General features: G+C 39.2%; 1 protein-coding gene across 5 annotated transcripts in view; it reads right to left on the bottom strand.

The window, feature by feature from the left end:
- PHACTR1 (phosphatase and actin regulator 1) overlaps positions 1-27,287 on the bottom strand; it is a 554,139-nt gene that overhangs the window by 219,249 nt on the left and 307,603 nt on the right. For all 5 annotated transcript variants that reach the window (XM_049765251.1, XM_049765250.1, XM_049765247.1 and 2 more), the window contains exon 2: positions 5,323-5,487. In XM_049765251.1, coding sequence (XP_049621208.1) covers positions 5,323-5,487 — 165 coding nt within the window. The remainder of the gene's footprint in view (positions 1-5,322; positions 5,488-27,287) is intronic.

The raw sequence follows: 27,287 nt of genomic DNA, 5'->3' as shown, positions 1-27,287 counted from the left end.
AGTGATCGCTAAGCTGACCAAGCCAGCTACTCCCATTCTTGTCCTGTTTGATCTCTAGGATTCAGGCCCAATAAAGGACCAGTCTTTGGGCACTTCTCTAGCTTCACATAATTCTGTCCAGTTTTCTCTTTGCCAACTAGAGATCTTGAGTTCCTAGACTGTTCATTCTTGAATCTATATAAACATTTTCTGCTGCCCAGAGTGCTGATGGCTATAGTCCTGCCCCTATCTCGGGCCCTCTACTCTTCCCCTCTCACACGTTCCCTTTTATTGTCCAGAGCATCTTTTCCTTGCTGCCCTAATTATTTCTGCTATTGAAACACCAGCCTCATCTGCTTACTGTGCATGCCAGGAAGCCCCCGGTGAGATCAGGTCTGCTCACACTTCTATTCCCAGAACCAGGTTCTGCCTATGCTAGGAGTTCATACAAAGCTTCCTTCTTCCCCCAGCACTACAGGCACAGAGTAATGCAGAAAAACTTAGAAGAAGCACATAGAGAGTTTGGGTTCATGGTACATTTCCAAGGGCCAAACTCTGCAGCCTACGATTTTCTGTCAAGAAGAAATAAAAAGCATAACTCAGAGGCAACTTCACAGCTTATTCCTGCCAGTTCTGCTTTTTCTATAAATACAGTTCTCATTTTCAAGGAACTCAGAGAAGATGGCTATGGATGGCTATTTTGAGGAGCCACCACGTGCTCTTGTCAGAGGGAATGCAGGCATGGCTTCGTGCCCCTGGGCAGGTGCAATGGACAATCAGTCAAGGTTCTGCAGAAGTTGGGTCTTACCAGGCTGACAGTTCCACTGTCTCAAACTTTTTAAACAGGGGGCCAGTTCACTGTCCCTCAGACCATTGGAGGGTCTGACTATAGTAAAAACAAAACTTATGAACAAATTCTTATGCATACTGCATATATTTTATTTTGCACTGAAGAAACAAAACAGATAATATTACAATATGTGGCCCGCGGGCCATAGTTTGAGGACCACTGGTAGGGCAAGCCTATGAGGGACAGGCCACCACATGGGAACTTCAACCCCTGAGGGCCCTGATTTGGTACTGTCACTGGGACTGCTTTCCTCTCTCCACCAAGTGCTAAGGTGTGTCTCCAAGGGAACTCTACCCACAGTGCTATCACCACCAGTCAGAAAACAACTCAGGGTGTTGGTACTTAAGGTCTTTAAGGACAATGGCCTTCTACCTGGGAGAGGAGTAGGCTACATTGCTCATTTCCAATGTTGTCATCCTTCCTTCCTTCCTTCCTTCCTTCCTTCCTTCCTTCCTTCCTTCCTTCCTTCCTTCCTTCCTTCCTTCCTTCCTTCCTTCCTTCCTTCCTTCCTTCTTCTCTCCTTCCCTCCCTCCCTCCATTTTCCCTTCCTCTCTCTTTTCTTTCTTTCTTTCTTTCTTTCTTTCTTTCTTTCTTTCTTTCTTTCTTTCTTTCTTTCTTTCTTTCTTTCTTTCTTTCTTTCTTTCTTTCTTTCTTTCTTCTTTCCTTCTTTCTTTATTGATTTCTTTCTTTCTTTCTTCCTTCCTTTCTTTCTTTCCTTTCTTTTTCTTTCTATCCTCTTTTTCTTTCTTTCTCTCTTTCTTTCTCTCTTTCTCTTTCTTTCTCCTTTTTTCTCTTTCTTTCTTTCCTTTCTTTTTCTTTCTTCCTCTCTCTCTTTCTTTTCTCTCTTTCTCTCTCTCTTTCTTTCTTCCCCCTTTCTTTCTTTCTTTCTTTCTTCTTTCTCTTCTTTCTTTCTTTCTTTCTTTCTTTCTTTCTTTCTTTTTCTCCTTCCTTCCTTCCTTCCTCCCTCCTTCTTTCCTCCTTCCTTCCTTCCTTCCTTCCTTCCTTCCTTCCTTCCTTCCTTCCTTCCTTCCTCCCTCCCTCCCCCCTCCCTCCCTCCCTCCCTCCCTTTCCTTCCTTCCTTCCTTCCTTCCTTCCTTCCTTCCTTCCTTCCTTCCTTCCTTCCTTCCTTCCTTCCTTCCTTCCTTCCTTCCTTCCTTCCTTCCTTCCTTCCTTCCTTCCTTTCTTTCTTTCTTTCTTTCTTTCTTTCTTTCTTTCTTTCTTTCTTTCTTTCTTTCTTTCTTTCTTTCTTTCTTTCTTTCTTCCCCTCCCCATTTCCTTCTTTTTGTTTTGTTTTGAGGTTACACTCAGAGGTGCTCAGTGCTTACTTCTGGCTCTACAGTCAGGGATTTCTCCTAGTGGTGCTCAGGGACCTTTTATAGTGCTAGGGATTGAAAGTGGATTGGCTGAGTATAAGGCAAGTGCTCTACCTGTAGTACTATCTATTTAAATTCCTAGTATGTAGTTTTTGTACAAGTATAAAATAATACAACTTATGAAGCAACATTTTGGAATATTTCTTTGAAGATGTTGTATATGAAGGCACACAAATTTCAGAAGTTTATAGTAACACGACAGCATAGAGCATTCTGGTAAAGGAAACTGTAGCGCTAAAGACAGATGAGATAGTCATGTCCGCTCATAAATACTAAATGGTAGAATTTTAAATAAAAATGTAAAGTATAAACATTTAATATATGGGCACATTCTTTATATTTAAAATGGATTACATAATTGCACCCATACAAGGATCTTACATACATATGCCCAACAAATGTAAACCCAACAGCTAAAATTGGCCAACCAATAATATTTTCACAATCAATTCATCTTGTATTTTTAATATTGGACTCATGCACACTGCCAGAAAAGTTTGTACTTCAAAGTATTACTTGAATATACATATAATTCATCATATTGAATGTGCTTATGTTGTCAATTTTTTTCCCTTATTGGCTTAGAACTAGCACAGAAAATATCTCTTTCCCAAAAATAAGGAATAATATTTCTGCATTCAATTAACCACCAAAAATAGTACAGTGTAAACTATTGACTTAAACAACAAAGAAAGCTGGAATAGCATTGGTTATTTCATCTCTTTTTCATGTATAATGATATTCTATATTAGATCTTTTATCTTCTGTAATTCAGGAGCTGAATATCTCATTAAAAACTATAAATAAATATCCCATTCAGCTACCAAATTAATCATTTGGCCATGAAGATCCCAAGAATAGTTGATGATAAGAATGACTGAAGCTGTTGGAGCCGAGCAATAGTACTCTTTCCTTTGTATGCAGCCAACTCATATCTAACCCCTGGCATCCAATATTAATCTCTGAGCACTGCTAGGAGTAATTTCTAAACATAGAGTCAGAAGTAACTCATGAGCACCCAAAACCAAAACAAAACAACAAAAAAGAATGAGTAAAATTGCAATTGTGCCTGTTACAGTTTTTCTTTCTCCCGAAAACATTTTAAATGAAAATTTTTAGATGTTTAATGATTATAAGTTCACTCATGTCATTGTACTTGATTCTATCAAAGGTCAATTTTCTAACTTTTTGAAAAGTCAGCACAGTAGTTAGATGCCTTTTCTTGTGGGAAGGCACCAACTGGGGCTTCTGGCCTATGACCTTAACAATCAGACTCCACGTAATTCTCTTGAGCCAGGAAAAAATGCTTACACCAGATCATTATTCAGGGCAGTACACTGATAGGGTGGAACTACTGAGATTTTCATCTCTTTGTAAGTCACTTTTCATAGCAAACTCAGAAAGACCATGCAAGGAATTGGATGGAAGCTTTGTTATTTCTTTTTCTTCCTTTTTTCACATACTACATCTCACTTTGGCTTAAGAATCAATTCCATTTTACTTCTTTTCTTATGTGCAAGAATCTCTGTATTTTTCTATTTCACTTCTGGGAAGACACACAGAAGTCATCTCTTTGGAGTGTCCCTTCCATGCAATGTTTAGGAATAAGTGAATAACCTATGTACTTTATTAATTTATTTAGGTTTTGGGGAATAACTAACTAAGAGATGCTTATGGCTTATTCCTGGCTTGCAGGACCATATGCTGGGGGTTGAACTTAGGTTGGCCAAATGCAAGGCAAATGGTCTATCTGTTGTACTATTACGTCGGCCTCCAAACCTACATGTTTCTAACAACTTATGTATACAATGACTGATAGGGTGGGGATTAGAGTGAGGGAGAGAGCTTGGTCAGGAAGCAGCACTTCAGAGATATAAGAAGCCCATAGGCTCTTTCCAATCAAACCAATGATTGTTAGAAAGCTTTTGACCAAAAATCCCAGCATAGTCCACACATAGGACCTGGTAATATTGGCTATAAGAACTAGTAACAACTTAAAGAACTTTCTGCAGTGTTCTATCTCAGTTATTCTCTTCTATTGTCCCAAGCAATTAGAATGAAAATAATCAAGTCTAGACCAGTGTCCAACTATAAAAGCAGATTATTTCCTACTTCATGAGAAGTTTGGAGTAGGGATCAAAAGACTGAAGGGACATAAAATTAAAGAAGAGAAAGTAATTTCTGAGGTTCTACAAAATGCAAGGAAGACAGATATGAAATAACAATCTAGGGAATGACCCAGGCTCACAGTAGGAAAATAAAAAAACAGCAATGACAACAAAACTACATAGCTTTTCCAAGATCTCATTGCAACCTCGTGGGGGTAGAATCCAAACTCTATGCTTCTTTCTCTATAAATATTTCCCACTGTACAGTGAATAAAATAAATCCAGGTATGATATTTTATACAATTATACAATTGTGTTATATACAATTAAGCATTCATAATATAATGCATTATCTATAAAAGTTTATGCAATATAAAATACAGAGGTATCATGCAAATTCTCCATAAATATTTAGCCATTAAGGTAGCATTATTATAGTCAGGAAGCAAAACTGAGACTTTGCAGACATTCCCCTGCTGTTACCCAGGCTATGGACTGTCTAGTGATCTCCTGTCATTCCAAAAACATTTCATTTCCACTTTTTTCTATTTTTCCTGCCATATCTAAGAATTACTTCCTGAAGCGTTGTCCTCAATGAAACAACAACCTATTTATCTGCCAACAGTCTTATAGCATTTCTTTTCTGCTGTATATTGACTTTTACCAGAACAGTGAAAATCAGAAAAAAAATAAGAATAGAATATCCATACTCAAATAAAAGCACTCAATTTATAACAGATGACTTTTTTAAGCTCAGATATTTATGGCTCAAATAAAAGTGATAGTTCTTTAATTTAAAAACAAGATTTGAAAATAATACATGGGATCCAAAATACATGGGATGTCACTTTAAAGAATGATTCAATGAAGGAACAATTCTAGGGCATGCTACTTTTTTTTAATTCTGGTACAAATAGCTTATGAAAATTGAATTCTAAGAATGAATATACAGAACTGAAAATCACCATGGCTAATAAGAAAAAAGAAAAGAAAAAATAATCAATCACTTTACCTGCAGATGTATGTTTGAACTTTTCACTTTTCTTCTTCCTCCATTTCCAAGGTTTGAAAATTCTCCCTAGGTTGGCAAACTTACTTCTCCTTCGGATGGGTGGGGTGTGGGTGCCTGGGACGAGGGAGTCGGAACGCATTGCTGCCAGCCTCTCCACTTCCTCAGCTTGTTTTTCCCCAAGAAAGAGATGGAAATAGAGAAAACGAGAGAGAGAGGGAGGAAAAAGGAGTGTTAAAACAGGAGCCTCACAGATGGCCAACGTTTTCCATGGTTACAGATAACAAAAATCACATGACTCAGTCCCATTTGCCTTTTGGAAGGGAAGTCATACCAACATGTTCTTCAGACTAGGGATAATCAGCCAAACCCTAAAGATGTAGAACATCCCAAGCAATTTTGCTCAACCTTAACTTAGGATTTGGAGAGGAGGATGGGGAAATGGAGGGGGAGGAACAGGGTCCCCATGACACATCAGGCTCCCCCACAAGGCAGGAAAAGGGCATCTGAGAAGGCAAATGACAATGTAACTATTGGTCCAGCAATTTTCCAACTATGACTTAGCAGATGTGATCACTGTAACACCGGCTGCTGAGAAAAGAGGAGAGAAAACATTTATCAACTGACTATTGCAATGCCAATGTCTCTGCCACCCACAACTCTCTGTCCTCCCACTCAGCTCTACCCAAAAAAGCAAAAATATGTCGAGTGGCCCCATTGGGGAAGAGGCAATCACCTGCATGTCATTAAATTTTACAACTGCCTTAATTCTTTTAGGTCAAATTTCCTTATGCTTTGCTTTAATTATAATACGAATGAAAATAATATTCTTAAGACTGAGAGTTTAGTGATTTCAGGGATCATTGAAACTAAACCCAATAAATTTATATTGGAAGGCATTGGGCCCTTTAAATTTAAAATGCCTCATGGACCCTTCCTCAAATGCCACAGCCACTTTCATCTTATTTTATCCCTAGAAACATACAAATATTTCCCCTATATATAGATACGTCAGTGACTTAAGGATGTGTTGAGTTTTAAGATCAAAGTAACCAGGAAAAAGAACCCCATTGGCCATTACCAAGTAGTCATGATTTTTTTTTTTTTTTTGCCTTTCCAGAAAGTCAACCTTATCTAGAGCAATGGTTGATCCCAAACCACATGGAACTATGAGATAGCCCTTCAGAAACACCTTCTGGTCCTCTGTTCAAGTTTGCAAGTAGAACTTCTCCTTGCTATTATACAAAATGACTGTCACTCAGGAGATCCACTCATTCCACAAACACATATAAAAGCAGGTGCAGGGAAGTGTGCTGCTTGGCGAGATCATGCCAGTGCCAAAGGTCCTTGACAGGAAGACCGGAAGTAAGTAGATGGATTTATTTACGTAAGAAGCAAAGCCAATGGGACTTAGTGATTGAGTAGGTGCCCTGATGGGAGAAGACAGATCATTCCTGCTGCTCAGATCCAGGTTAGTGGGATGGAAACAGAGAACATTGGGACAGATTGAGATAAAAGTTTGTATCAAGAATAAAATGAGGGGCTGGAGAGATAGCATGGAGATAAGGTGTTTGCCTCGCATGCAAAAGGACGGTGGTTCGAATCCCGGCATTCCATATGGTCCTGAGTGCTTGCCGGGGCGATTTCTGAGCATAGAGCCAGTAGTAACCCCTGAGCGCTGCCGGGTGTGACCCAAAAACCAAAAATAAATAAATAAATAAATAAATGAATAAATAAATAAATAAATAAAATGATTTGGACACATGGTCTCATGGCCACACTTAAGACATTGAACTACAAGGTAGCTTCACTTTTAAATCATTGTAAACTATCACTTAATTTTGTTCATTACTTGTGAGGCAGGGGCACAGAAACATTTACTGGACATGGCTGAAACAGAATCTGGAAAAGGAGACATAAAGGTGTGTTGGGTCTGTGTTTAGGATTGAGTTACAACAGGAACAATTAGGAAATGTCCAATGATGACACAGATGAAGGCAACTAACTACAGTGTTGATTGCCACCCTATGGGATATCATTTTTGGCTAAGACTTAAAAAGAGAAGGAATTGTTGCCTTCTGGGGGTAAGAAAGAAAAATGGGTTCTTGGAAGAAGAAACCCAGAAGGAAGAGAGAGGCTTTTACAAGAACCCACTGAACGGGGGCACTGAGTTAGGTTGCCTGGCAGTTCTCTGGTGGGAACTGGGAGAAGCCAGACTGTGCGAACTTTTGAAAGGTTTTTTTTTAGGCCTCTGAGCTTTGTCCTATAAACACAGGATGAGAATTTAGAAAACTGGAATTGACATGGTTACAATCATCTAATATTCAGTGAGTGTTGGAGGCTTAAGCTCTATCAATAAATGAAAAAGATAAAAATACCACTCCTGGGGCCGGAGAGATAGCATAGTGGTAGGGCATTTGCCTTGCATGTGGCCAACACAGGATGGACCCTGATTTGATTCCAGCATCCCAAATTGTCCCCCATGCCTGCCCAGAGCGATTTTTGAGCACAGAGCCAGGAGTAACTCCTGAGTGTTAAGGGTGTGACCCAAAAACCAAACCAAAACAAACAAACAAAAAAAATAAAAAACGCACTCCTGTTGTACCCACTGGGAGGTAGGTAGCCAGTAGATGAAAACACCTTCAAAATTTTGTAACCTGTATAATATCATAAAATATTATTTAAAATATTATAACCTATATAATATGTTTTAGGGAAAAAGAAATGAAAAAGAGAACCTAGTAAAGGAGATATTGATGCCTTGGTAGAGGAAGAGTCTGTCCCATGGGCCTGAAACAACGTGGCATTTGTCTCCTAGGAATACCGTTGTCAGAAATACCACAGACAGGACCTGAACTGGGGTACAGGAAACAGCAAAAGGAAGAGAAACAAGGGGCTCCATGCCAGAGTTGATGGTGAGGATCAGGGCCCATTAGGATGATGCCAGAGGGTACATAGAATGAGGACTTGGAAAGTGATAAAATCAGTCTTAGCAACTTTCTGAAAAACATGAAACAGGTCAATGAAGTCAGCGTGGGCAGACTTTTTGCTTTTCCTTTATGAAATTCAAGGGCTTTAAAGAACCTACAAAGACATAGACCTGAATGTCAACTCACTGTGGACTTGGGAGTGAGATAACTTGGGGTGAGTTTTAGTCTCAGAATAATGGGGAACTATACTGACAAGCTGCTGGGGTGCAGGTCAGTGGAAAGTGAGTGGCAGGAACTTCTGAAACAAGGTTGAGGCATCAGTAAGTAGATGGAACCGTGAGCTCAATGAGAAGAGTGGAAGGTGATCAAAGCACATGGATGGATGAGTGGTAGGCCAAGAAAGACTTTACTTTGAGTTGAAGAAAACTTTTTTAGTTCTTTTTCCTTCCTGATTTGTTTTGGTGTCACAAACAATGCTCAGTGTTTGGAGGCTGCAACCTGGCAGTGCTCACAAGATCATGTATTGATTGCCAGGGATTGAACCTAGGCCTTCTGCATCTCTGCCTGCAAAGCATGCATTCAGCCTGTTTAGCTCTCTCTCTCTCAGCCCTAAGTTTAAGAGCACTGAATTGACTAAAGAGATAGCACATCAATTTACCTTGCATGTAACCCATCTGTGTTGCTCCCAGGCATCACATATAGTCCTCTTAGCATTATGATGTGTGGCCTCCAAACAAACAAAAAGTAATTAAATAAAAAGTGAAAATGGAACTAAGTTTTCTAAACCCCTCCCCACCCTTGTGGCACTACTGAGAGGCAGGTCATCAAGAAATAAATCAAGCAGCAGTGGGGGTGTTTGGAAAGAGGAAGAGAAAGCTGAGGTGGGGGTATTGAAATTAGATTGGCTTGCAGAGTAAGTAGAAACCAGTTCCTGGGATGAACAAAGAGGAAGTCCATGGAGCCAGAGAATAGCCTTGGGAGAAACAGGACCCAGTTGTTTTCTCTGGCATCAGCACTGGACTTGGGGCTCTTTCCTGTTCTCAGTCCTGGGGGGAACCACATAAACAGTCACTAACACCACAGAGGTTTAGATTCTAGGATGGAAGCAAGTTCAAGAATGGTGATGTAATTCCCCAAAGTATCCTTCTTTCATATCCACCATCTTTTCCCCTGTTTCTTACTTTATTTTAAATCTTGTCACTTTTCCAAATTTTGCAAGTCTCCAAGGCCACCTTTCCATCCCCAGTATGCTGCCTTCAATTCTCTCTAGATTTTTGTTTCTAGATAATTCCTTCCAGAGACAAATTTTTCTCTAAAACTTTCCAAGAAATTCTACAAATGTAGAAGAAAATTCTAATTTCTTAGTACAGGGGTGGCGAACAAGTTCGACACAAAGAGCCAAAATTTTAAACTGTGAGAGTCAGAGAGCCACACCACACAGTGACCTGCCAAAACAGACAAACACTCACACAAAAGCATCTAATTTTAACAATAATCTATAAAACACATATTGCATTTTGCCATTTTGAGTGAGGGTCAAAATCCTGCAGTGATGGTGAGGGTGTGCTGCGTCCTCCACACTCAGAAATAACCGCCAGATGTGACCCAACATATGACACACGGGTTCCCCCGCTTGCTGGCCCTTGCAGTTGTTTCTGAGGGATGGGAGATGAGAGTCCGCACTCGGAGATCTCTCTTCAGAGGTCCCTTCCTCATAAGCAGCATAGCAAAATCCAAACTTGGCAAAGAGCCAAGGATACAAAATAATGATAAGAGGCAAAGAGTCGCATTCATTTTGGCCGGGAGCCGCATGCGGCCCAAGAGCCGCATATTCGCCATCCCTGCCCTAGTACCTTGGCCTGTATGAACTTTTCTGAAGAATCTTTCAGTTCCTTTTGAAACACATACCGTATCTGCAGTCCTACCCACAGGGATACAGACCACCCTAGAAGGGGTGTGGCAGGACAAGATCCCCCTGAAATGATACATGCAATAGCATGCTTTTCTGGCTATCTACACTGATCTAGAAGAATTGCAATCATCCCTTCAGTTCTTTAGTCTACAACACCCAAGATAAGATTTACAAAGCATCAGGTTACAGCTACTCTAAATTCAATCAATCTAAAACATCTTCTGCTGAAGATGAAAGGGATAGAAATCTTTATACTGGACCTTAGACTTATATTAAACCACCAAGACTATTGAGGAGAGTTTTAGGGAGTTTTTAGGAGTTTTTGCTTTCTTCAAACGGTGATTCATTAAAGAAGTAGTGAACACGAGCACCTCACTCCATTCATTCACACATCCTGAGAAGAATAGAAATTAGTATCACTGTTTGTCTTAAGAAAAATGCAACAGCAGGACCAAAAAGCAGCTTCCTAATCACCTCTTTTCTAAGCGAATAAAAATTATTCCGAAATTATCACATTAAAATAATTATAAGAAATTACAAGTGCCTGTGGTAAAACCTAGAGTGGCAAGGAGCTGACAAAGCATGATAAAGGCGTAATTATAACTCTGTAGTTAAATGAATCCTTAATAAGTGTATTATTAAATGCAGATGCTTAGCCCTTCCGTTGAGTTGATTAGTGAGCAGGCTGGATCACTTTAAGTTTAATTGATTTGTGTTGCAATCATCTGTCTGACTCTCCCCACTGCATTTGATAAATGGGGCTCCCTCTCCCAGGACCACTTTGCCACCACACAGGAAAACTCAAAGGTTAATGAGTGAGGAAAGGGATGACTTGGCTAAGCCATTTGAAGAGGACGAGAGATTGAATTGGGTTCAATGCAAAGCAGTCTTCCTCCACCCAACCAACCCCAAGCCCTGAGAGAAGAGGGGAAATCAGGAAGGAAAGGCATACCCAAAGCAACGTTCTTGGTGACAGATTTGCTGACTTATTATTTGCAAAGCTGGCTGACTCCAGGGTTGGGGGGTGGGGGGGTGTATCTAAGTTGAGGTGCTGAGGTCACACTGAGTAGAGCCTAGAGTCACTCAGACATGACCAGTTCAAGGTGGAAAGTTCTGAGGGAGTTACAGGTCTGCCTGCCTGCAAGAAAACCCTTGTTTAGGAGACTCCATAACTTGACTCTCCTTCATCTACCCTTGATGTGTGAGAAAGGGCATGTTCTGAGATGTGAAATTCTCTTAAGAACTTAAGAAAATATTTCTCTTTAGAACAGCAGAAAAGGCAATGTCTGATGCATGCTGGTAGTGTATGATGCGAACTACCAAAGACCCAAGTTAGCCAAATCTTCTTGTGACCTGCACCTCACCTGGGTGGTGAATGGATTATGGGAAGCTGGTATTCTCATCACACAGACATTGGGACCAGGGGCATCTTTGCCCTTGCCATTCTACTTCTCTTGGTGCTACGATTTCAGGAAAAGAAAAACAACACTACTGCTGCGTCCGTGAGCCTTTTGTTTATGGTATAGTCCACCTGAGAAGTAGGAAATGGAATCCAAGCGTTTGGTCATCTGGTGCCTTATCAGCCACAGAGGCCAAAGGTCAGGCCACTCATTGGCTTACTTCACTCTCACCATGTGCCACGTGTTCCTATGATGTTTTTGGAGGATCCGAGAGTCTCCAAGATTGAACTTGCACTTCTAACTTGGAGGGAGCTCAAGAACAGTGTGTCTGCAGTAGCCTCAGAAGACACCTTGCCTTCCAACTACATGAGAGGAGATTATGTTCTCAGCACACTTCAACACCAGCCCAGGGCAATAAACACTTTCCTATAACTGCAAAATGAGTGACTCACTTCTGTGAAAGATCCAGAGCTTGTTCCTTTTTTAACAGTTCTGTGATTTGGCTACTAAGATGATAGCAAAGCAGGTAGGGTGCTTGCCTGGCAAACCACTGACCTGGGTTTAATCCCTGGCATCCCATATAGTCTCTTGAGCACTGCCAAGAGTGATTCTTGAGTGCAGATCCAGGACTTCTGCCTGATGTGGTGTCTTTAATGCACAAATGGAAAAAACTTAGGGAAGGTTACTGAAGTTCTTAGTATAAACTTAGGGTAAGAGGGAAATTGTTACTCTATAAGTTAGAATACACTCAGAAACCAAATCTCTTCAAAGTATTCTTTTTTGTTTGTTTGTTTGTTTTGGGGCCACACTCGGCAGTGCTCAGGGGCTCCTCCTGGATCTATGCTCAGAAATCGCCCCTGGCAGGTTCGGGGGATCATATGGGATGCCGGGATTCGAACCACCGTCCTTCTGCATTCAAGGCAAATGCCCTACCTCCACGCTATCTTTCCAGCCCCTCTTCAAAGTACTCTAGTCCAATTAAGGATTATCTGTATAAATGACAGGTATGTTTAAAAATGAGTAGATGATGATTATAGAGATAGTACAGTGGTTAGGGCACTTGCACACAACTGATGCAGTTTTGATCCCTAGTATCCCATATGCTCTCCTGAAGTGATCCCTGTGTGAAGAGCCAGGAGTAACCCTGAGCACCCTGGGGCACACCGTCTTCTCCCACAAAAATTAAATGAGGCAGTGGTCCATTTTTATTTTAAAAGTTGGAAGTCTTTGCCTCACCCCACAAGTTGGGAAATGTGATAAAGATGGGTGTGAGAGGTGGAGGGTATGCACCATGCTATGGCTCTGACATTATATAAAATAATAGAGAAAAATTATGCATCTACGAATTGTCAAGACAAAAAGAGAGAAAGCAGGAGAAAGGGGAGGACCATGAAGAAATTGACTTATCAAGAGGAGGCTGAAGTATTTGCAGGCATGTGCCCTTCAAAAGACACCTGGTAGATCCAGTCTGAGGTACCTCCAGCAGAGGGGTGGTCTACACAGCCATGTCTCAGATAAAGTAACTGAAGAGGAAGAGGACGATTGTGATTTTAGTATAGAGTAGACTATGTATAACAGAACCACAACACAGAGGAGTTGTCTGTTTCTATCCTGTTGGGAGGATCCAGAAGTCTCCAAGATTAAAAACTTGCTTCTAACCACAAGCAAATGCAAATGCATAGTAATGTCCCAGTGTCCTTCTCATGAGGAGAAGGACATGGGGCAAGTGGCAGCTCTTTCCTGGCAAAGTTGCCTCGCTAGGACACCTACTACCCTGAAGAAACTAAAAGATAAACCCACCGTGCAGTGTTATCCACAGAGCTATTAGGGGGCTGAGTGTTAACAGTGGAAGCACTGCCCAGCACTGCCCTTGATGTTGCCCAGCATGAGGGAGCCTAAAGTTCTTGCTTTCTGTTCCTTCATCCCCTTTATCCAGTCTTCCATCCTTTGTGCCATGCACTCTTTCCCCCCCCCCCCCAGTCCTTAAAGCCCTCAAGGATGGATCTTACCTGTGTATTAGATCTATGAATAAGCATGACACTGGCCTGACATACATTAATAAGAATTAATCTCTATTCAGTGCATGGCTTGTCACTCTTAATGCCCTGCATACTCATGGGAAATGACTTATCTCCCTTGGAACTGCCAGGGGAAATTCTACATCCATTTGCTTTCTCTCCAGAGGGAAAACATCCACATGACTTTTGAGTCCTTCCTACTGGGACAAGGACATGTTTCTACTGAACAGCTTCTCAACTTCAGGGAGAAAAATAATCAGGGTACCTGTAGAGTTTGGTTAGGTGGGTTGGGACATGCTGTAAGAACAGAGAGGTTGGATTACATACACAAAGGTTAGACTTCTCAGCATCTTTGCTCAAGTACTCGATCAACTTCTTTCCTTTCTGAGATTTCTTCCTAGCAAGAGGCAGTTTTACCCATTGTCAGGAATATGTCCCAAAGAATGGTGTCATAGCCTTGTACCTGCCTTTTCACTAAGACCTACAAGACCTTTCTTTACTGGCACCTTCTAAAGTCACACATGTGTCTCCCATGGTTCTGAGAATCTGCTCTTAGGGCAGTAAATAAAACACAAAGAACATGAGAATATCCGTATTTGTGCCGAAGATGTACTGCTTTTTAAAGGGTATGGCTATACAATTCTGGAACTGTCAGCTTTATAGCAGGCAAGGCTGCATAACTGAGATGGTGTACAGAGTTCAAAAAAGTGTGGACAGGGTTTCCAGAATTCTCTATACAAATGGGAGATTCTTGTACATCTTCAAGTTTGGATGGTGATGAAAATGATTTGATGATAAAAAATATTAACCAAAAGTGTTGGGACCTGAATTCTGAACAAGGAGGGATACCATTTTTTAAAGGTCACATATTCTTCTCAGTCTTCAACAGGGAGAGGCACCATTTTGTAAGAATCACATGGTATAAACCACATTAGGTCTTCACAAGCCTATTTCCATAGACCTCCACCCCAAGCTACCTGGCCATATCAGGTATGCTTATCAGGGAAGGACAAGGGAGCAGTAGGAAGGTACCCCCAATAGCCAATCATTTTAAGGGTCATCAGAAAGCTGGAACCTCCCTACATCCCTTGACTATATGATCTTCCTCATGACCTTAGGTGAGGCTCATCTCCTTCTGGGGGATTCCCCTGGCTGACCAGGCTAGAGGCTTTGATGGCAGATAGATTAAAGAATTAAACTTTATCCCAGTTGTGTGATCTTGTCCTTCTACTCCAGATCCTATCCAAAGAACCATCATTTTTTGTCACCTTGTACTGGACATTGATCTAAACACTTAAAACTCACAAAATACATTCTTCTTATGAGAAGATGTTACAATTTTCATCATTTTACAACTGGGAAAACTGAGGCAAAACTAAGGAGTAGGAAGATAGGGTTTTCAGAAGAGAAACAAAGTCACTCTTAATGAAGATACGTCTATTAATACTGACTATTCCCATCGACAATTGACCTGACTTTTCAAATTTTCCCATTACACTCCAAAGCCTAGCTTCTATGGGGTGGCACAACAGAATTTAGGATCACCTTCAAAGTGGCAATGCTAAAAGGTTTTTGCACACACAACAACCAGAGATTAATTAAAAAAAAAAACTGTGCCACAAATATAAGACATTTCTGGAAGGTCTCAATTGAGTACTGCATTTTTCTGACAAAAGGGGTCACAAGTTGTAAAAAATTTAAGAAGCCTGAGGGTATTCCTAAGTAAGGAAATCCACTTCATTTTGCAAAGACTACACAACAGATGTCTAATATCTACTGATTCTACTTCAGTGATAGAAGAGAGACTATATTTGTCCTATCTATGATAAAATAGAATCTAGGCAATTTCTGAAAGCCTGGAAAAAACACACACACTTGGTCACTAGATAGGACAAGTGGAACCTGCAAAATGTTCTTCATTGTGCACCTATGTTACTATCCACAATTGCACACTTAGGCAGGGTCCTGCTAGGGGACTTGGAATAAGGTCAGAAAATGCTATCCTCTGTGTGGATAGTGGAAACTGTCAATTCTAAAAGCAGGAAAATTTGAATCTAGAACCTATGGTTCAGTTGTTGATGGTGGATGAGTTTTCTGGCCTCCCAATCCACGCCAGGCATTTTCCAGAATCTCCTCTGGCACATCACATCCTTAACTTCCAGCAAGAATGAGCTCACTCCAGACTGTGGCAGGGTATGGTTTCCAGTGCAGACCAGCAGAGCATGGCATTCTCTCCCACACCCCACTGCCATCCCCTACACCTCATAACTTCATTCCGGGAATGCCAATGTACCTGGCCAGGCAGCAAGACTCCCCTCTGGTTTTCTCAGCTACTCTGCTAGGCATGCCAACAACCAAAAGGGCAGACATCCCAGAGACATCGCAGAACAGACTCTGTTGAAGCTTGGTTCAAACCAGAGCCACACATTCAGAAACTTCTCAGATTTGGTTAATATGAACACAATCTCTGGGTCATGATGGAAATTTATGTTTTGAGAGGAAACAGTTCCTATTATATCAAATACTTCCTAGTTTTTATGCATAGCACTCAGACTATTTATATTCTAAGACCATAGGCAATCAAGGAACAAAGAGCATTGCTAACAGACCAGACAGGTTGGGGGAAAAGGTCTCATTTAAATTTAAATTTATGCAGAGCTTTGTTGTTCTGTTTATTGAGATCACAGATGTTATCAACAAAGTTGCTTTTGCTATAATCCATACAAATTCCCTCTCAGGATTCTAGCCTTCAACCACCAACATATGTAATGACTTAAAAAAAAAAAAAACCTTAAGAAAACATCCTATTGTTCTTTAATCCATAGAATATATTTGCGTTGAGGACAGAACTGTTCACGGAAATGGCAAATGAACTCCCAAGTCTTGTATTACTTACTCAAAGCAACAGTTTAAATAATGTAGGTTCTTTGTTCATCATAAAAACCATAGACCTTAAGATCTGACATTCTTCCTGCCCGAGAATAAACAATACTTTTCACAGATTCAGAGGAAATCTAAACAAAACCTGCAGGGGTCAGTCCTCTCTTTCTATAAAGCCACAGCATAAACACTCCAGGCTCTGAGGGCCAGACAGCTCTGTTGCAAATACTCTACTTGTCTGTGCAGCAATAAAGCAACACATGTGGACAAATATACACAGAGGCTGTATTGGCTGGGTGCCAATAAATTTATATTGGCAGGGCAGCCAGCTCTTGAAACCAAAGTTCATCAACTCTTGTCCTGTAACATGGAGCAGCTGTTGATCTTTCTGTCACCTTGAGAGAAGCTGGACTTTTGAATTGAGTCAAGAAAGGGATCATGAGTGGAGGGAGGCTTAGTTTTGGAGAGGCCAAGAGCTTCTTGCATTATTTGGATTCCTGGATCAAACCCTGTCTGAAATAATTTACACCTGAACATTTTCCTTATAGGAAGCAATACATTCTCTCTCCTACTGAAACTGGGATAAGCTAAGACCTGAGCTCTCTCACTTGCAACCACATAGGTTCTAAAAGTTTACTGAGAGGGCTCAGGAAAGTCCCACTAGTTTGATCTCCTGTAAATGGGGATCCTAAACCTGTAAGAATGAACAGGTAGGTCTTAAGAGCATACTTTGGGGACACAAAAGAGGACTTAATAAAATTTATTTAAATATGAAAGATCTCCGGACAATACAGGACTATCCCTAGGGTAAGATTCCTTTCTACTTCACCATTAGGCTTCCCAGACTGTATTACCTAAATTTTAAGTATCTTCAGGGTTCTGAATTAGGCTGAATTGTCTGTAGCTCTCAAACTTTAGTTTCCACTAAAAATTGTCTGATTTGTCTAAGAAATTTGAGGGTCATATTTTTTTCAGGGGGAGAGAGAAGTTGGGGCTACACTGGTAGTGCTCAGGGCTTACTCTTAGTTCTGCTCTCAAGGATGATGTCTAGTGGTACACAGGAGACCATAGGTGATGCCCAGAATTCAAACCAGGTTTACTGAGTACAAGGCAAGTACAACCTGCTATACTATCTCATTTGTTTTGTGTTTCTGGTAATTTTAACGATGTTTTTTGGGGGGTGAGAAAGGGGTATCAGCGATTATACCCAGGGCCTAATACATATAAAGTTTGTATATTCTGCTGTAGTCCCAGGTCCTCTAAAATGTCCGAATATTGTTCTTCACTTTTTTTTTAATTTTTTATTTTATTTTGTTGAAATCATTGTGATTTACAAAATCCTTCATAGTTGGGTTTCAGACATACAATTAATCAAGGCCAATCCCACCACCAGTGTCAACCTTCCTCCACTTAATGTTCCAGAGAATATCCCATAGCACCATCCTTTGCCCCCAACCTGCCAGTATAATAGGCCCATTTAAAGTTTAGATTGTTAGAATTTGGGACTTTTGATTTCATGGTTGTTGACTTTGACTTGAATATCTAGTTCTGTTCCTTTTTTCTTTTTTATCTCCATCAATGCACCTGAAACTACTTGGGCTTGGCCTCCATTCTTTCACATTTGTGATTCTCTTCCACTCAGTTTCTTTCCTTCTCCTAGCTGTACCCTGGAGCCAAGTGTTTTCTAGACAACTCCCATTTAGGCCACTGCATTTTTTATGTAGTTATTCGCAATACCACATAGGACACAACACTTTGGCATGAACCCTTTGAGACTAATACTCTAGGAACTGCTATGACAGTCTGAAAGAACTCAGGCACTCCCCTTTTACCAACTAAATCAGAGCCTGGCTAAGAAGAATGAGTCTCATTGTAGAACACCACTTGCAGCAAACCTCAGTGGCATCCTCATGTCTGCAAATCCTAGCCATTGGGAATTTATTTATGAGGTCTGATGCAGGGTTATCTTCTTTCCAGTTGCTTTTAGATTTAGGAGCTCATGAGAAATCTACCAAGTCCTCAGGTTGTAGGGAGGAAATCCAAATGCCACCTCTGACTGCTCTCCTATCATGATTACCACTTTATTTCCTCAGCTGAAATATCACAATTTAACCCCTGGAATCACTAAATAGATCGGGAACAAACCTTTCCAAAGTTTTTAGCTCTTGTTTTTCAGATTTAGTCATAAATTCATGATTCTTTTATATTTTCCTTGTAAACACCACTATGATCTCCTATCTGACCAGTGTTCCATGAACACCTATGAAACAAGGTAACACCTATCTTGTCCAGTTTAAATGATGGCAGGAAATGGAAATGCTTGGCCTACTGACTTGCCCGCACTTCCAGGTCTGCTGTGGCTACAGAGGAATTGGGTTTCACTCACCCACTCATTCCTTTGACACAGAGGTACAAGCACAAAGACCTGGCTGCAACATTCTAACCCAAATCTTTCCCGACTTTCCTTCCATTACAGTACTAGAATAACTTTATTCTTTGGTATTTCGGCATACTCACACCAATATCAATGCAAGATTTTATAATAAGAGACAGCCAGTTACACATCACAAAGAACAAGAATGATTAATGCTGGCAGGGATGTGGAGAGAAAGGGACTTTCATTCACTCTGGTGGGAATGATGTCTAGTCCAGCCTTTCTGTAAAACAATATGGAGATTCCTCAAAAAATTGGAAATTGAGCACTCATATAATTCAGCTATCCTACTCTTAGGGATAGATCCTAGGAACACAAATATACAATACAAAAATGCCTTCCTCACACCTATATTTATTGCAGCACTATTTAAAATAGCCAGATTCTGGAAACAACCAAGATGCCCTTCTAAAGATGAATGGCTAGAGAAACTGTGGTGCATATACACAATGGAATATTTTGCAGCCGTCAGGAAAGATGAAGTCATGAAATTTTTTTTTTGTTGTTTTTGGGCCACACCCGGCGATGCTCAGGAGTTACTCCTGGCTGTCTGTTCAGAAATAGTTCCTGGCAGACACGTGGAACCATATAGGACACCGGGATTCGAACCAACCACCTTTGATCCTGAATAGGCTGCTTGCAAGGCAAACGCCGCTGTGCTATCTCTCCAGGGCCCGTCATAAAATTTTCTTAAACATGGATGTACATGGAATCTATTATGTTGAGTGACATAAGTCAAAGGGAGAGAGATAGACACAGAATAGTTTCACCCATCTATGGATTTTAAGAAAAATAAAAGATATTGTTGTAATAATGCCCAGAGACAAAAGAGATGAGGGCTGGAAGGACTGGCTCACAATATGAAGCTCACTACAAAAAGGGTTAGTGTAATTAGAGAAATAACTACAATGACAACTATCATGACAATGTTAATGAGTGAAAGAAGTAGAATTCCTGTCTTATATACAGGCGAAGGAGGGGCATGGAGGGAGATTGGGGACATTGGCGATGGGAATGTTGCATTGTGAAAGGGAATGTACTTTTTATGACTAAAATCCAACTACAATCATGTTTGTAATCAAGGTGCTTGCAGAAAGATATTTATTTAATAAAAATTATTTTGCTTATAAAAGAGAGACCGTCAGTTACCTATTGAATGTAAGAGGATGGAGAGACTCAAAATTGGCATTCTACATGCAGATCATTTCTTAAGTCTGAGTCAACCCCTTTGAAGCTCAGCTGGATCATTTTCTTTCTCTAATGGCATTACACAGTTTTGTTATTTACCTATTAGTTCCAAGACCAATTTCTCAGTGCTGTTTATCAAGTGCATAGTGATTGTGTAAAATCTAAATAGAACTCTCGGAATAAATATTTGAGCACTACTGCTGATCCCTGATAAATCACTCATTTTTCTCCCTTGTCCATGGGCACTTACAATGCCTGGCATCAACTCCACCAGGCTTCCCTTGACCATGACTCTAAGGCAGGGACTTGCTTACAGATCTTTTGTTTTGTTTTTTTTTTGTTGTTTTTTTTTTGGGGGGGGGCACACCTGGTGACACTCAGGCTATGCACTCAGAAATAGCTCCTGGCTTGGAAGACCATATGGGAAGCCAGAAGATCAAACAGCGGTCCATTCTAAGCTAGCGCAGGCAAGGCAGATGCATTATGGCTTGTGCCACTGCTCTGGGCCCTGCTTATAGATCTTTTGAGTCTTTCCTATTGGATTCTTAATTTTCCTTAATCCAGAACACAAATATTAAGTTGCTTGCACTTCATTCCCCCCCCCCACACACACACACAGGTAACTATCCTATTCTTTTTCTTTGTCTTGTCAATGATTCCTTTAGAGAGCTTATTCTTCTGGACAATAGATATTCAGTTTCTGAAGATGTGTTAGTAGGGAAAGTCAATTGGTCAATTTTTACCACAGAAGTTCTGATTTTTTGCTGACTGTAGAATATATCTTGAAATTATTTGCTTTTATCCTACTGATTGAATATGAACTTTTACTACCAAGGGTGTGTGTGTGTGTGTGTGTGTGTTTGTTTGTATGCATGTGTATGTGTGTGTGTGGTTGCCATACTTGGACATGCTCAGGAGTCCATATAATACATGGTATTGACCATCTGCCACATTCAAGGTAAGCACCTCAATTCTTGTTCTATCTCTCTAGCACTTTACACCATCTATAAGTCATCACTTAGCAATGAAACGTGAGTGCAAGTGAACCTTTCAGAATGGTACCCCCTCTTTTTTCTTAGCCACATACAATGATGCTTAAAGGGGATTATTTAGTGCTAGGAATCAAACCTTAGGCTCTCACATGCAAAACATATAATCTAATTTTTGAACAATTTCCTTGATCCCAGAATTGCATTTCTTTTTCTACAAAATGGGAACAATAGCTTTCTTAACTATAATTTTATATAAACACTTGAAAGTTAGCATATGCTCACTAAATCTTTTCTGATTCTAAATCTAGAGTGCTGGCTGATTTTGTCTTTCACTCTGAATTTGTGCCTGATTATATCAGAATCTCATCTGAAGGTTAAAAAGGGCAAAGGGATACAGGGTTTCTGCTTGGCATGAGAAGTTCAGTTGATGACTATCAGAGCACCGTTGTCAATTGGGAATTCTGCCCAAGTTGCTGATAACTATTTAGAATTTTGGCTTTTACTCTATTAGCCATTTCCCTATTTTTACCTGCAAATCATGTCATAATTATAAAGCATAATTTTAGAGATTTTTTTGGGTGACATAATAAAACTTATCATAAATCATCTTTCATTGTGCTAGACCTTTTTTCCTTTCCAAATTTTATAGGCATTAAAATGATAGGCATCAGGCCAAGGAAAAAGGAAAAGGGAATGGCACAGGAATAGGCTGAGTTCAGGTCTCTGGGCTCAAATCTGTTCCATCAAGAGCTGGAAAGATAGAGCAGGAGTTAAGGCACTTGGCTGACCTGTATTCGATCTCAAGCACCACATATGGCCCTGTAAGCACTGCCAGAAATGACTGTTGAGTGCAGAGCTTGGATGTATGCCCTGGACATCACTGAGTGTGACACAAAAAAAAACAAAACAAAAAAAAAAAAACAAAAAGACAACAACCAAACATCTTTTCCATCATGTTGAAGACACACCAAGGTCCCTGAAAATAGAAGTATGTTTTGTTCAACAGACTATTGTTACCTAATTCTGTACAACTCAAGCAAGAGGTTAGGGGAGTTGAGAAAGGAAAAATGAAGTTGCCACTTTTAAAAAATTCCTCTAATAAAAACTACTACAGAAACAGAAACACATATTTCATTTTCAAGGGACTCTGAAATTGCTACAGCAACAGAAAGTACATACATAAAGAAAAAATAATTGAAAGTCTTCATTCTGTGAGAGAGGACAACTTCAGAGGTCATTTAATGAGAAAGCATCAACTGTTTCTGGAGTCAAACTCAAAATCTTGAAATAACAGCAATACTCATGAATAATCCCTGGCTATTCTCAAATTATATTAACAGGGACAAGAACTTGATTTGCTTTTCACATAGCAATAGATAAGCAGCTACCTATCTTAAATGCTCAGCTATCTCTGCATTCAATTTCTTAATGACTGCATGGAAGAAGAGTTTCCAAATGATAAGACATCTTCAGCTGTCACTATGACAGATGTTAATTTGGAATCTTGGAATACCACAAAGGAGACAAAATGGTGAGAACCAGTGGGTTCTGGACAAGAACTACTACCCAGCAGATCAATCTTCCACTTTATCTAAGCGTTTCTTGGACAGAGCATATTGATAAAATGTTTTACTATTTTACTGCCATTAATCAAATATCAAATGCTGAAATGGATTCTAAAAGCAAAGGAAGGCTTAGACAATTTAAGATTTGTAGGGAAATATTTTCTTTCATGCATGTTTCCTAATTTGAATCTACAAATCAATGGACACTTTCAACTGTTTTTTTCCAGGGTGTTATCTTCTAAAATATAAATGTCTACTCTGCACAAGAGGAACTCGTGGTTATTCTCACTGTGAATGTTTGAAGAGCTATATCATTTATCAAGTACTTGCCTGTTTACTTTGAATTTGATTGCCACAACGAACCAACAAGAGGTAAGTGAATATTTTAAGCCCAGTTTACAGAGGAACAAATTGATAGTGACAGAGATGGTTGGTTCCTGGCCAAAGTTCATTTTCCCCTTCCTCTTTGTGAAAGCTTCCTGATTTCTTGCCCAGATGAAAGATTGTTTCCTACTCTAGACATTGCTGTCTTGTCAAGCTTTGTCCACTGAATCAGAAGCTGGAATTCCATCTGCTGAAAGGGAAGTAAGGAGCTATTTCAGCCTTTCCTTTTATCCAGGGTTCTAAAGCATAGGTGGAACTTGGCGATCATTATAAGGATGAGGGCCACCTCCTAGTCCTGGCAGAGTAAAAGAGATAGCACTTGGTCCTTAGGAATGCTAACTGTGATATCACAGAGAGTCGTTTTAACCCTTAAATTTAGGCACTATTTTAGAGAAATAAAATCCCTGTCTTGTTTCAATTATTTCTATCTTAAGGTGTGTTTTATTTTTAATGTAGCTGAACCCAAGCATAATGCAAAAAAGTGATTTAGTTACCTGATAAAACTATAGTTTGTAAGCAGTAGACATTAATATTAGCAAATATGTCCATGTTCTATACATGCTAGCAAAATTTTAGCACCTTTTAGTAATTTGTTTTTTAATTTTTTAATTGCCAAAATCTTTTTTATGCTTCTTATTTTTAACACTTAAATGTTCATTTTTCAAGGGTCATGGTGAAGAGGTAATACAAGGAGTAAGGCATTTGTTTGCCTTGCACACATCCAGTCCAGTTTGACCTGATACTGCATATGGTCCCCTGACTACCATGAGAAATGATCTCTCAACAAAATGCCAGGAGTGAACTCTGAGCACAGCTGGGTGTGGTTTAAAAGCCCAAACAAATAAAAATAACTTTGGGGAGATTGTCTCCTTTTCCCTTTTTGTCACCTTTACAGTGTATCCAAAGCTTTCATTTAAATTATGGAATTTCCTGAGACTCAGATATGTCTAGACAATTTTATTTAATCCTATGACTTTAAGTATATTAATAAGATAAACATTTGCATCTTTGTTCTCATAATTAAAAATAAAAAAATTAAAAAAAAAGATAAACATTCCCAAATGTAGATGTCTGACCTCTTCTGACTACAAACTGCAACTCTGACCAAGTTGCTTAACCTCTCTAAGTCTTATTTAACAAATATCTGTGAAATGAAAAAAAAATAACATCTAACTTATTGACTTAAAAAATTCAAATATTTATATACACAAAGATATTAAATTATGCCAGACAACAGTCACCACTATTAGTATTCTTCATTTCCAAATAATATTTCTTAGGACCTTACATTTACTTAAAGTAAAATGTTTTTACCCTTCATCTGCTTCTTTTTCATAACATCAATGCCAGTGATTTGAACTCTTGGAAAGAAATCCATAATTCATCCAAGTTACTATCCTCATCCCCATCCTCAGATCTATTTCAACACCTATCCTGACAGTCTATGGCCTCCTCAGGTAGACCAAATGTCTACATCACCAATTTCTATATTTATTCATCCTACTCATCCCAAGTTTTTCACAAGAAGCCTGGTAATCTTTCATTCTCATCAGTTGAATATGCTGTTGCTCTATTCTAACACTAACCTTTCAGAAATTGTTCTTCATGTAAGCTAGCATCTAAGAATCTAACATCAACCCAAAGGGTACCCAATGGGCGAAGTCTTCCCATTCCACTGACTCTAATCATGCTTTTCCTATTTTCATCAAGTACAATATGAACTGTATTTTTTCTGCCTTGAACCTTTCACACTTGTTATTCTTTCTGCTTAACTGGCTATTTGTGTCATTTCTGCCAGCTTCTTCTGTGACAGAGAAAATTGTATTCCTTGTCATTTTCCTCCCTAATTGAACCCAGATCATGAAGAGCTTTTAATCCCTTCTCTACAAGATCATACCTTGTAGTCATGAACTGAGGCTACCCCAACCTAGCAACACTGGGAAGATGGCTGGCCAGTGACTGGCTCAAGGATGGGCGTTTCAGATCTAGCCACCATAAAGAATGCTGGCTCAGAAATGTTTCTTTGTTCTTCAGAAGACCAAGAGACACTCCCATTTCCACTTCCAGTCACTGTGATGTCAAGATGTGAGACCTGAAATATTGCAGTTATGTTGCAAATAGCCTGAGGGTGAAGGTCAGCTCAGAGAGTCACAGGATAATAAAACAGCCTGGAAGCTGCCCCAATCATGAATTGATTGCATTAGACAATACAATGTCTTATTTAAAACCAAGATGCAAAGGATTCTACTGTCACCAAAAGCAGTCCTAAATGGTATGCCTCTAATAGATACAGAGGGCAAAGATCATTTGTCAAAAAAAACCCTCAGAAAATAATTAATGAATATATCTTTAAATAAATAAATAAATAAATAAATAAATAAATAAATGGTTTTCTTAAAAGGAGAGGATGGGCTCTAGTTCAGATTGAAATAAAAAAATTTAAGCTATAAAATAGGATCAAACAACAGTAGATATGATTCATTCTATTTACATATATTTCTTACTTATTAGAGCCATAGTGAGAGGCGGAGCTAGAGATAGGCGAGAGAGAGCAACCCTTCAATTGACAAGTTAAAAAATGATTCTGGGAACTTTCTCACATGCAAAAGAAAGATTTGTGACTTTCCTATTTCTCAAAAAGAATCATTTTGCTTGTGATTATAAGTTTTTTTCCCCAAAAAAGTTATATTAAACTAAATTCTTTTCTTCAACTTGATGAGTAACTTTTAACAAAAGTTGCCCCATTTGTTATCTGGATCAACTCTTTTACCTTATTAAACATTATAAACTAAACTTAGTTTAAGTTTTAATAGCATGAAAGTATAAACCAGAATGAAGTAACCAAGTAAAATAAGAAAGAAAAGTTACTAACTGGTTAAATAAAGAAACAACAATCAAATTGATAAACACCTACCATTAAAATTGATTACAGACTTCTCTAATTTGTAATGAGAAAAATACCCTAGTTTCAAGGTCAATGAAAAACAGATTGTCAAATATTCTATATTACAATATTTATCATCAAAAATACAAATATTTATCTTCAAAAAGATAAATTTACTCATATATATGTATATATATATATATATATATATATATATATATGCATAGGCAAAATGATCTAGAAGAAGTTTCTCTAGATAGTAGTTCCATTTGGGTTCCTAAAGTCCTAGTTGATATTAAAGTACACTATGATTTTATTTTCTAATCTTGGTTTTGATAGATTAAAACCCATTTTTACACTCTACAAACCATTACTCCAGTTTCCCACCATCCCTTGGCAAATACAATTTGATGTTGCTTGTTATACCTAAATGGTAATTGATTTATTGAAAAAAAATCATAAACAAAAAATTGAAAACTCTTTTAGCTCACAATAGGTTTAAATCATTGTTTGAAGGTTTACTAAGCTGTTTGCTGAGAGTTGAACATTCTATATTGTTTTTATGTGTTGAGCTTAGCTGGCTTCTATGCTACTTCCCATCTAATTTGAGATTTTCCTACTGGGGTGTCAATAGTGAGGAATTTGGAGGTGTTATATCCACATCAACAACCACACATTCCAGGAACTCCAACATCTGTGGAGCTGGGCCAATGAGGTTACACAGCCATGGCTACTTCTGGAGCTTCCAAAAGTACAGAGGGGTGGGGGAAGGCTGCCTGACCCCACTCTGAAGAGACCTCAGAGTTTTTAGTTCAAACACAGGTGTACCTGCAATTACAAAAGTTAAATTTAATATAATAAATATCACCTTGACATTCCACTAGTTATATATTAGATATGAATTTCTACCATTTAGAAATAGGTTTATAAGAAATCATTTTTTGGTTATCATTCAGAATTTTTTTTAGTTGGAATTATTATTTTTTTTATTAATCGCTTTATTTAAACACTGTGGTTACAAATTTTTTGTTTTGTTTTGTTTTGTTTTGTTTTTGGGTCACACCCAGTGATGCTCAGGGGTTACTCCTGGCTATGCGCTCAAAAATTGGTCCTGGCCTGGGGGATCATATGGGACTCCAGGGATCAAACCGAAGTCTGTCCTGAGTCAGCCATGTGCAAGGCAAATGCCCTATCACTGCGCTATCCCTCTGGCCTCTAAAATTGTTCATAATCTTTAAACAGAAATTAGAACTAACTAACATGAAAAATATACAACATTTCTGGACTATTTCTATTTTCAAAGGTGACAAACTCTTTAAAAATTAAAGGGAGGAAGTGAAGAGAGCCTTTATAAGAAGAGAGCATATAATAAAAAGAAGTT

Source organism: Suncus etruscus, chromosome 18 (assembly GCF_024139225.1).
Source record: "Suncus etruscus isolate mSunEtr1 chromosome 18, mSunEtr1.pri.cur, whole genome shotgun sequence".
Taxonomy (NCBI): domain Eukaryota; kingdom Metazoa; phylum Chordata; class Mammalia; order Eulipotyphla; family Soricidae; genus Suncus; species Suncus etruscus.
This window is presented reverse-complemented; position numbering and strand designations above follow the sequence as displayed.